Genomic DNA, 12,500 nt, shown 5'->3' on the forward strand with positions numbered 1-12,500 from the left:
CAGCTTGCTTGTAGGCCTACGGAAGAAAAAAAATAATATTTAATAATTTGACGAAAAATAAAACCGTAGAATATGAAAAGTAATATTTATTATTTCGACGTAAATAGTGCTTTGAAGAAAAACACAAAGATACATATATTGACCTGTGGCCAATATAGCTAAATTCATTAAGTGCAGCTTTACATATTTATAATTTTTATGTATTATTCATTCCTTATCTTCCTTTTTATAGATTAATGTAAAATTTAATACCAGGTGCCAATGAATTTCCCATAATTCTCACCGAATCTCATATTAGATACCTACAGTAGTCTTTATAAGGCGCCAATGAATTTCTGACAATTTACGCATAATCTGATACTGGATGCCTATAGTCTTTTTAATCATCCCTGTAGGCAAAATTAGTCGGCGTAAACATAATCATCACTATTAGTCATCCAATATGTCACTTCAGTAATAATTTACTTTAGCAAACGGTGAAAATAAAAAAAAAATAAATTAAAAAATGAATTCCATTTTATTCGGAAAACAAAGACTGGCCAAAATATTTATATTGATTTTGGAAGGAATCATTTCGTGCAACACCTGAGATCACACACAGAAAAAAAATCACTAGCTGCTAAACTAGAACTTTCCCCTCTCTGACGATCAAACCCCTCGTAGAGGATCCAGTTCCCTCTTCATTGAAGGCAGTAGCTAAGATCTTCTCTCCTGCTCACTAAAGTTCCTCCCCCCCCCCACCCACAACCATATCATGTATCCAGTCTCGAGCTCTATGGGCAAACTTTGTTTACCAACAGTACAATAGCTGCCTTCATTAAGTTTCACTTTGTAGAGACTCCAGTTATTAACTCCAAGGTCAGAGCAGGGTGGGGGTTCTGCTGTATGTGAAATTTGAGAGAGATTTCATAAGAATTTTTTTTTCGTTGCTGTGTTATCGCTTTAAAAAAAGTCTTTCCCAGCATCTGTGATTTAGTTTTTTTTATTCCTGGGTGCTGCCTTTGCCCTCTTTGTTCGATTACATTTTTGCCGGATACTTTTTTCTATATTTAAAAAAAATCTTTTGTATGTGTGCCTAAGGTATCATATTGCCACCATTAATCATACTCTTGCACAATTATTATCCACATTTCTCCCATACTACAAAAAAAAAAAGCATTGATTTGAATGGTTACTTTTGTTTGTTGTGGTTTTGAGCACTCATTAACTATCACATACAACTTTCTTCATCATTTGCCGTGGGGGTAACGAGTTTTTTTTATATAGAAGACGGAGAGAAATAATGTTTTAACGTAGTTTTGTCGCGAAATTGGCAGTGGAATGTCAGAAACTCTTCCTCCCTTAGTTTGTTAGGTACGTATCAGATCAGATGTTATTTTTGTTCTGGTTTAATTCTTCAAAATATTGCCTATTATATCTCCAGAGAAAACTGCATTTATATGAGGCTATTCGTCCTAAGTGATTGGATAGCCTTAGTAAGTTATATTTCTGTTGGTCAGATAATAGCCCTTACGCTATGGAGTTTATATTTATTGGAAATGTTTATTTTACTTTTCGCTTTAGATGCCTGTATTTACTTATTTTACTCTCTAAAAGCCTTTTACTTTTTTCCCATAAGGAATACTAAATACTATCTGTTGTCTGTTTCTTCCTCGTTTTACAAACGCAATAACAAAATAGGTAATAATCATAAAAGCTTTGAAGTTTAACGTTATTTGGCAATTTTATTTCGCATTTCTTCCCAGCCGCCTGTATTTGCTTATCGTCTCCAGCCTTTTGTTTTATCCCATTGAGAATATTAAATTTTACCCTCCTCCCTGTTACCTCCTCAGTTTACAAACAGAACAACGAGACAGGTAAAAATCATAAAAGCTTTGTGGTTTGTACGATGCATAACCAACGAGTTATGATAACTGGAGATGCCATCTGTAGTCTAGTAGTAAGTAGTTTGTAGAAGCGCCACCAGGGGGGCGCTGCTAGCAGACGCCGAGCCTAGCTCAAGTTACGCCGGAATGATTAAGTGCTTAGTGTTTCAAGTATATATTTTCGTTCGTTATTACCAAAACATCGCGTTGTGCTGCTGACAGTTGCAAGAACAGGGCCAGGAAGTATTCAAGAGAACGTAGGATAACATTTCAAAGGTAAACAAAAGCAATACTGAAGTTTATGCACCATTAACTTTGTGCCAGTCTGGCCAGTGTCACGTTTTCAGTGGATTCACTGCCTCCGTTAACATGTCATGTTATCAGCGTGTTATTGCAGCGCGGAAGTGCGGTAGCGATTCCAATTTTGAAATCAGAACATCGATAACATTATATATTCCACGTAGTGTATAGTAGAAAAGATCCTGCTGTTTATTCAAACGCTTAGTAGCAAGTTGGCTTAGGCCCATAGTTTATCGGGTATGTCAACCAGCCGGTATGTTAAGCGTGTTCCATTGGTACATAGGACATCTGTTGTATTCTGTCAGTTAATAAGGATTCTTTGTAGTAGGTAGGCTTGTAGGATACTGTCTATACCATCAGTTTTTCAGTTTGAGACAGGTAAAGGCAGCGTTAGAGTTGTTTTTATCAAAATGCAATTTATCAAACGTGGTTTCTCAACGAAGTTCCGTAACGTCACACTTGGTGACAGCATTGCAGGACGACGTAAACCAACCGTAGCCAATAACTTCTGTTACTCGATTCAGATTAAAAATAGTTGTATCATATGCGTAACAAATCCTGGTGTAGTCCATGTTTTCATCACACGATATGTCTCATATATTGGTAATAACAAGAAAATGAAGTTTGGTAACCTAATCTAAACCGATAATCTCAAACTGCTCATTTGGTAAGGTGCTATATCATTTAAACCTAATCCCAAGTATAATTTAATTTCGATTATGTAGAAATAATTTCTCAATTATAATAATTATCGAATCACCGTGCGAAGGAGAAAATTGCATTTACGAATGGTAACAAGAGAAAGAATTTTGGCCAAGAAAACACTAGACCTATGCCTATTGATTTGATATGCATTTTGGTATTTTTTGTTGTTCTTTATGTCCTAGTAAGTAAACTTCACTTTCTTAACGTGGTTCTTATAAGACAGTTCTCTCTATATATCATTGCAAAACTTTAAGGTAATAATAATAGCCTTTTGTAGCCTTTTCTGTCGTCATTTTGTTACTCAGATCAGGGCGGAAAAATTCAGATTTTGCCAAATTGGCTTCTTTTATTTTGGTTAAAAGAGAGTAGGCTATATAATTACGTTCATGTATACTGGTTACTGAATGCCTAAGGGAATACATTTTCCTCCTGCAATTGTGTTTGGTTCCTCAGTATTTGAGATATTTACAGTATGAATGCAAATTTCTTTACGTCAGCAACAACTGACATCAGAACAATAATATTTCGAAGCATATTATACAGTAATGATTAATTGACCTGTCATAAAATAACATATTCGTATAATAATTAAACGAGAGTGGAATATAAGCATTGTGCTACCATAGCGTTTCGTCACAATGTTCTGCATGGGTGTCTCCATATAGCCACCGGAAGTCTCTCTCTCTCTCTCTCTCTCTCTCTCTCTCTCTCTCTCTCTCGGCAGGGAGTTCGCCACTTCATGTTATTGAATCTGTGTATACAGCCACTCATGTATGACGATAACGATCAAGTAAATTGCCTACAATGAAATAGGCCTAAGGTTATCATGGAAAGTAGGGTAATTTTCTTGAAATTACATGTTTCAGATAAGGAGAAAAAATACGCCTACAAAGTTGATTTGATTGAAGCCTATTAGATTAATTGGAACAAAGAATCCCTGCGTACATGTCGGTTTGAAAATTAATCGTTAATGAAACTTTGTAAACCAATTCAGTAATGCTTCCTTTGCACGAACATATATCCAGTGGAATGTTTTCTTACATAACGAACACAAAATTGTACATTTTAGTGATTGTATGCAATACGTAAACTTACTGCTATCGTCCATTCATTCATATATTCAAATATTCTTATTTAATTTGCGTGAATGTATCATATATGCAGTTTGATCACATATTTGATGAACGGCTTACGTGTAAATGTAGGTACTGCGTAAACTAATGACTGTCATCCATTGATACATAAATTCATATTTGCGTGAATGTATCATATATGCATACTTTGATCACAGATTTGAATAACGGCATACGGGTGAATGTATGTACTACGTAAACCTATGATTGTCGTCTATTGATACATATATTCATATATTCTTATTTCATTTGCGTGAATTGTATCATATATGCACAGTTTGCTCACAGATTCAAGTAGCAGACGCACATATGCTTCTCAGACTAAGAATATTAGCGTTACACATCAAGGTTTATGTAAATACGTACTTTTGCTAATTGATGAGTGGGTTTGTTTGTAGTGTCTTCTCTCCGGAGAGAACCATATTTTGCAGAATCTGAATTTTGTATTATAAGGGAATTTCTAGTCACGCAGTTTATGGCGTAAGTGTAATATGAAATTATATATATATATATATATATATATATATATATATACATACTTATATATATGTATATAGATAGGGATGTATATGTATATAATATATATGTGTATATATAATAATATATATATATTTATATAATATATATATATATGTATATATATACACACACACACACACACACACACACACATATATATATATATATATATATATATATATATATATATATATATATAACTTTCATAGGATTACTGAAAGTTATTTGCAGATGCGTGTGATAAAAACAAATATTCCTCATAAACGCAACTAATAACTAAATTCTCCTTTGGCTCCAATTAAACATCGAATAATATTGCTTAAAAGGTAATTTTTTTCGTATGAATTACAGTATCAAATGATGAAATATACTCATATTTTCTAATATTAATTAGGATTACACTTCGCGAGGAAGATTATTTAATTTATATAAGGCAATTTGCCTTTACAATATATTTTGGTATCATATAGAAAACATCATTAATAAACAAAAAATTAGCAATTCTTTCGTAATATGTGAATGTTTTTGAGTTCATGAACTTTCTTTTCAGTTATCAGACACGTGAGCTAGATTAATATTTAAAATGCAAGACATTTAATTTATTTCAGCTGTGCAAGACTGAAATTGGTCCATTAGTACTCTTAATAATTATTCTTTCGGTTGAAACACTGTAGTGGTTCCTTTCATGCATATTTCTTATTTGAAGTGGGGCCGTTGAAAATATTCGTTTGATCTTTCAGTAATTCACAATTCTTGGTACCTCATTTAAAAGAACTCAGTGCATAAAGTTGAGATATTGTTTCGTTGATTAAAATTAGTTGCGTGGCAACGAAATAAGTCACTTAAAGTTATAATTTAACACGTAAGAATGATGACACTACCAGAAATATCCCCTGTAAGAGGATAGTGCCGTCAGTGCACCGCACGTGGTGCACTGTAGGCATAACTTAAGGTTCTTTGCAGCGTCTCTTCGGCCCCTAGGTGCAACCTCTTTCATTCCTTTTTCTGTTTCTCCGTTCATATTTTCTTTTCTTTCATCTAACTTCCCACCCTCTCTAACAGTAGTTTCACAGTGCAGCTGCTTTGAGGTTTTCCTCCTGTTACACCTTTCAAACCTTACTGTCAGTTTCCCCTGTCAGAGCCGAAGGACATCAAGGTCCCAGAGCCTATATTCCTGTTCCTTCCTGCTACCAGAACTATAAGAAAAAAAAATCATATCGTATAAAAGGAAAGACGGAGTAACCATTAAATGCCACAACGTGATGGCATTGCAGCAAATTCCTCTCGCACTTTCTCAAATAGAGAACTTTTTCATCAAGGCTTTGCAAATCGTACGAGACTGATTTTCGTGAGTCGTGGGCGCGTTAACAGGCCCTGAACATGCGAGGGTTTGTTTTTAACTAAAAGGAATTGTAAGGTTTAGCCGTAGAGGCTCCATGAAACATTGCGTGGTAGCTGGGATGTCTTTGTTAAGCTTGAGTCTAACGCTTAGGCAAGCTTTTAAATGTTCAGGTGAATGTTTCAAGGTCTGTGATATATTTGGGGACTCTGATACTGGCTGTAGGAAAGGTATCTGCTGAGTAAATAGGTATTATGTATATGGAAGCACACAAATACATATATCTGCATATATTATTATATATATATATATATATATATATATATATATATATATATATACACACACATATGTATGTATATATATATATATATATATATATATATATATATATATATATATACACACATATATATATATATATATATATATATATATATATATATATATATATATATATATATATATATATATATATATATATTGCATTGTTCATTTTACAAACTTCAGTAAATTCTTTACATTATCATGATCAGAACAGCATTCAGAACTACAATTATGTATAGAACAGAAAAATTATTTTAAACTGGTAAAGTAATAGGGGAATAAAAATGAAAGAAAGGTGAAGATATATATAAATAGGCATAAATTAACCATAGAATATAAATAAAATTATAAAACATAATTAGTCACAGAAAAAGTTTTTTTTTTCTGAAAGATATATGGATTCACTAAAAATGACGGCTGTACAAATGAAAGCGTACCAGATATTGTTTGGTTTCAGGAACTGAGAAGTATAAGGCAGACATAGTTTAGGTGTTGAGGGTAGGTCATAGCTATATTATATAAAGAGGACTCTTAAAGACAAGATAAATTATCATAAGACGAGGAAAGGTATTATGGCACAAGAAAACTGATAAAAAATGAATTTCTTGAAATAATACGTTGCGTAGGTCGTCAAAACTAAAAGCCAAATCTGAGAATTTTTCAGCCATTTGAATACCATTTTAACCTCATTGCTCCTGTCCGCTAGTGGAAGGTTAGCGCGTATTGCATTATTTTACAGAACGCCAAAAAAAAAAAAAAAAAAAAAAAAGCGTCTAGGAATGTCATATCCTTTAAAAAAGAAATTGCTGACTGCTTGGCGACCGATACGGGACAAAAACGAAAACGATTCATTTTCGTGACAATGGAATCTAAAAACAGTGGGCAAAAAAATACACACTGCAAATACGGTAACTGCACGTGTATCATGGCAGTCTGTTCCACTAAAATAAAATATGAGACAGGATGGGTTTTTTTTTTTTTTTTTTTCTAACCGAACCGAAATTCTCCGGTTGAACTTTCAAACGATGTTTATAGACAGAAAATATTATTGGATACGGGCTTTACATGTCGTGTAAAAAGAGGGTAATCGATTAAGTCTCTCTCTCTCTCTCTCTCTCTCTCTCTCTCTCTCTCTCTCTCTCTCTCTCTCTCTCTCTCTCTCTTTCTCTCTCTCTCTCTCTCTCTCTCTTAGCTACGACTGGACAGACCGAGAAATCTAGTGTGCCTTTATTTTATTCAGCAGTGAATTAAGTGATTAGAAAATAGTATTTGATACAGACTTTACGTGTAGTGTAAAAAGAGGTTAATCGATTAAGTCTCTCTCTCTCTCTCTCTCTCTCTCTCTCTCTCTCTCTCTCTCTCTCTCTCTCTCTCTCTCTCTCTCTCTCTCAGCTTACGATTGGGCAGACCTAGAAATCCAGTTGGCGTTCATTTTATTCAGCAGTGGATTAAGTGATTGAAAACTAGTATTTGATACAGGCTTTACATGTGTGAAATAAAGGGTAAGCGATTAACTCTCTCTCTCTCTCTCTCTCTCTCTCTCTCTCTCTCTCTCTCTCTCTCTCTCTCTCTCTCTCTCTCTCTCTCTCTCTCTCTTTCTCTCTCTCTCTTAGCTTACGATTAGACAGACCGAGAAATCCAATGTGCGTTTATTTTCCTCAGCAGTGAATTACTTGATTAGAAAATATTATTTGATGCAGGCTTTACATATAGTGTAAAAAGAGGTTTATCGTTTAAGTCTCTCTCTCTCTCTCTCTCTCTCTCTCTCTCTCTCTCTCTCTCTCTCTCTCTCTCTCTCTCTCTCTCTCTCAGCTTACGATTGGACAGACAGAGAAATCTAGTGGGCTTTTATTTTCGTAAAAAATTACATACGTAGTTCTTTGTTAGTAGGATGTTATGGGTCGAGGTTGGAAGGAAAGAGAAAGATGAAGATGTGAGTCATAATTAATCTGTCAAAATGTATAACATCTTGTAATTGAAAACGTTTGGCCCTGTGAAACAATTTTTGATATAATCATAAAACAAAGTGGATTAGCTCTCTCTCTCTCTCTCTCTCTCTCTCTCTCTCTCTCTCTCTCTCTCTCTCTCTCTCTCTCTCTCTCTCTCTCTCTCTTATCTGATCTGTTTATCTGTACGTGCACGTGTATGTATATATATATATATATATATATATATATATATATATATATATATATATATATATATATATATATATATATGTGTGTGTGTGTGTATGTATAGTATATATATATATATATATATATATATATATATATATATATATATATATATATATATATATATATATGAGATTTTCTCAATCGAAACAGTTCTCAATGGAAACACTTTGGCCTCGAGGGTTATATCCACTTATCAACGCATTCTCTCTCTCTCTCTCTCTCTCTCTCTCTCTCTCTCTCTCTCTCTCTCTCTCTCTCTCTCTCTCTCTCGGATGTTTTGGACCGCTAAGAATTTTACGACAGTCCTGTTATGATATCGCTTTCACTGCCAAAACTGGCGAGGCAATATCGAGGGGTTTATGTCAGAACAAATCCGTTTCCCCGCCCCCGAATTCTCAAACACACACGAATGATATTGCAGTACGTGTTGGCCATGATGTAGGATTCCGAAATGATTCCGGTTTCTTTGGTTTGCGAAACGTGTTTTGGGATTTGGGGATTCCAGGCATTGACTGAAAATAGGACATTAAGGAAAAAGGTTATATATATATATATATATATATATATATATATATATATATATATATATATAGATAGATAGATAGATAGATAGATAGATAGCTAGATATATATGTGTGTGTGTGTGTGTGTTTGGAATTTTGGATTCCAGGCTTGACTGAAAATATGAATTAAGGAAAAGGTTATATATATAAATTATATATATACATGTATATACTGTAGATATATATATATATATATATATATATATATATATATATATATATATATATATATATATATCTATATATATAAAGCTATATATATACACATACATATATGTATATATATAGATTTATATATATATATATATATATATATATATATATATATATATATATAAATCTATATATACATATACATATATGTTTATGTATAGATTTATATAAATATATATATATATATATATATATATATATATATATATATATATATATATATATATATATATATATATATATATATATATATGTGTGTGTGTGTGTGTGTGTGTGTGTGTGTGTGTATGTGTGTGCATGTGTGTGTGTTTGGAATTTTGTGATTCCAGGCATTGACTGAAAATAGGACATTAAGGAAAAAGGTTACACATCTCGACTTTCTACGACAGAAAAAATGGTTACATCAAGCATAAAAGATGAATACTAGGTAATGAGGGTTATCAAAGGTAATGCCTCTGTATTTTTGTCATTTCTCAAATAACCTCTAACTTGAATGTTACCTTTAGTTTTCTTTTATCATGTTACGTATGCACTAAACATTATCACTGAGAGATCTACCTTTCCGTGAATTTTGACATTCTCGTTTACGGTACTTATTATTTTTGACCCGGACAAAAGTTTTCATTTTTATATATATATATATATATATATATATATATATATATATATATATATATATATATATATATATATATACACGTGTGTGTGGAGAGAGAGAGAGAGAGAGAGAGAGAGAGAGAGAGAGAGAGAGAGAGAGAGAGAGAGAGAGAACCAAAATGATTTCATGTGAGAATCTAAATGCCTTCAATTTTCGCATTGCAGTACGTTAATCCTCATACAAACTTGTTAAAGCAATATTCTTGATACTGTATTTTACCAGTGAATCATTGTTTAATTATATTTAAGTACCAACAATCCTATGCAGCAATTAATAAATAACTTATAAGTTATATTAGTTGATTCCTTTCAGATTACTTCACATTTTCAATGAGTAATCGTATTTTGTTTTTGAGGAAATCCATTTTTAAATATGTAAAACATAATCAAGGAAGGACAATAAAGCATTAGCAAAATATTCCCAAAACTTCGGCACAGACTGTGTGATCGTTTTAGCTAATGCTCAGACGTCACGCAACGTGGCTTATCTGTCGAGGCTAAAAGCCAACCGTAATTACAGTTCTCCTGAACGTACACACGTCGATGCATTGCACGTAGATTTTTTTTTGTTTTTGTTTATAGAACGCGCGTTCGTATGCCAGACAGACGCGAAATTCTAAACACGAGATGGTGCGAAACATAATTTCTCCTTCGTCAGTGGGCTGTCTCTAGTGATGTTGGTTATTGTGTACTTCTAATATCTATCTATCTATCTATCTATATATACTGTATATTATAATATACGTATATATATATATATAAATATATATATATATATATATATATATATATATATATATATATATATATATATATATATATATATATATATATATATATATATATATATATATATATATATATACACACACACACACGTATATTGTGTTTCTTTCCATCTACCAAACATATCAGGAATATGAAATGAACCATTGGCGGGACGGACATTGGATTAAGCAGAACAAACATTAGAATATCATAAGCAACTTTTCAGGTTTCAGCATCGAGGGAAGGGAAAATCTAAATCCGACTGATTCTATTTACAATGCTACTTAGATTTCGATCTTGACAGTAAACGCTTATAAATTATGCGGCTTTATATAGAAACATTATATTCCTTGGACCTGAAGTTGATATTGGGCTCTGAACGCAGTATGGTACAGGATATTATCATGGTACATAAACAGTGACGGTCAACAGAGCGAGGAACCTAATGTTTTTTTTTTTTTTATAGCCAAAGAACCCAAGTAATTTACAACAAAAAGGTATAGATAGGAAGGAGAAAGGAAAATGGGTTTGACCACTTGGGAAAAGGCGGGCTTGATTATTAAGGGAACAGAGATTACAACACTGCAAAGGAAGGTTAATAAACGTCAGAGTTTATCGGCAGAAAGATTTTTGGGAAAAAGGCAGATTGCTAACCACGGCATAGGCATTCTGTGTAAATGAATGGAAATATATCCTTTTAATGATATTATCTAATCACCAACTCTTAAAATAATTGCTGTATATTTAATACTGGGTATTAATTGTACATCTATAAATGCAGCTCTGAAGACGAGGCATAACACAAATGATATTCACTGTCCAGTGATCAACCTTGCTTTACTGGGGGAACTTTTAATACTTATATATTTAGTTTCACGGTAAGTAACGAACAATAGGATACACGAATATATAATAAGCAATAAACATTCTGCTAAATGATTCGATATTGATTTATTCCCAGGGAATATTCAGAATACACCAAAGAATTCTTTTGCAACGCCATGCAATGACGGAGTTATTTCATTTCAGAATAAATGGACGAAGTGACTTTATTAAGCAGATAACTGGAAATAACTGTCCACTTGAAAGAGAAAACTCCTTGTCTATTGCCCAGAAGACAGCAAAGATAAAAGTCAGAATGAGAATAAAAAAAAAATATGAAGATCCGTCGGCAGTACCATAAAAAACACTGTTCGTTTTAATTACACGACAAAATAGCGGAAAAGAACGCCATTTTACTTGCAAATAAATTCCTTGTATTCCATTTGATTAACTCTGCTTTCACGATGCACGATCAAGGGCGCTGGGTAGATAAAAGGAGAAGGGGTTTAGATAATATGAATTACGTAATCAACGTAGTGTAAGACATCGGAGTGGGGGTGGGTGGGTGATGAGATAGGATTGGGGGACAAAAGTGATAAGTCAGGTAAAGGGGATCTCACCACCCCACAGAAAAGGGTATCGATCGCCGAACGCTTTATGTAGAGACCTCACAATTTACAGCGTGCTTAGTACAGTTTTAAAATGTATAAAAAAGATTTTCATAATAAATCTGCAAAAGAAAAAAATATGCATGATAATTCTGGCAATTTAGTTCTCTCAGTCATTTTCACTTATTCCATTCGCAGTTATGATATTTTAAATTTTAGATAGAGGATGAAAAAGAAATGAAAGATCAGCAGTGCCTTGCCATATCCTGGTGTGGCCTTTCTCTTCATTTTTGGGGGAGGGGGTTGGGAGGGATTTTGAATTCGGTAGAGCTAAAATCAAGGCATATCTTTGTCCCCAAGAGCGCCTTTGCGTCTTCCTTGCGGATGTTCACAGTCAGCGTGCTCTCATATCTATACACACTATCAGGATGTGTTCAGTAGTCCCGTCGACTGGTGCGTTGGCACAGGCGTTAGACGTTGACGGCGATACCTGTGAAAGGA

The 12,500-nt window shown here is 33.4% G+C and overlaps 1 protein-coding gene across 1 annotated transcript in view; it reads right to left on the minus strand.

Moving 5' to 3' along the window:
* CARPA (Carbonic anhydrase-related protein A) overlaps positions 1-12,500 on the minus strand; it is a 67,924-nt gene that overhangs the window by 19,229 nt on the left and 36,195 nt on the right. The window contains exon 2 of the mRNA XM_067083254.1: positions 1-16. This exon is cut by the window's left edge and continues 32 nt beyond it. Within this exon, the coding sequence (XP_066939355.1) occupies positions 1-16 (16 nt within the window). The remainder of the gene's footprint in view (positions 17-12,500) is intronic.

This window comes from Macrobrachium rosenbergii, chromosome 40 (genome assembly GCF_040412425.1).
Source record: "Macrobrachium rosenbergii isolate ZJJX-2024 chromosome 40, ASM4041242v1, whole genome shotgun sequence".
NCBI lineage: Eukaryota > Metazoa > Arthropoda > Malacostraca > Decapoda > Palaemonidae > Macrobrachium > Macrobrachium rosenbergii.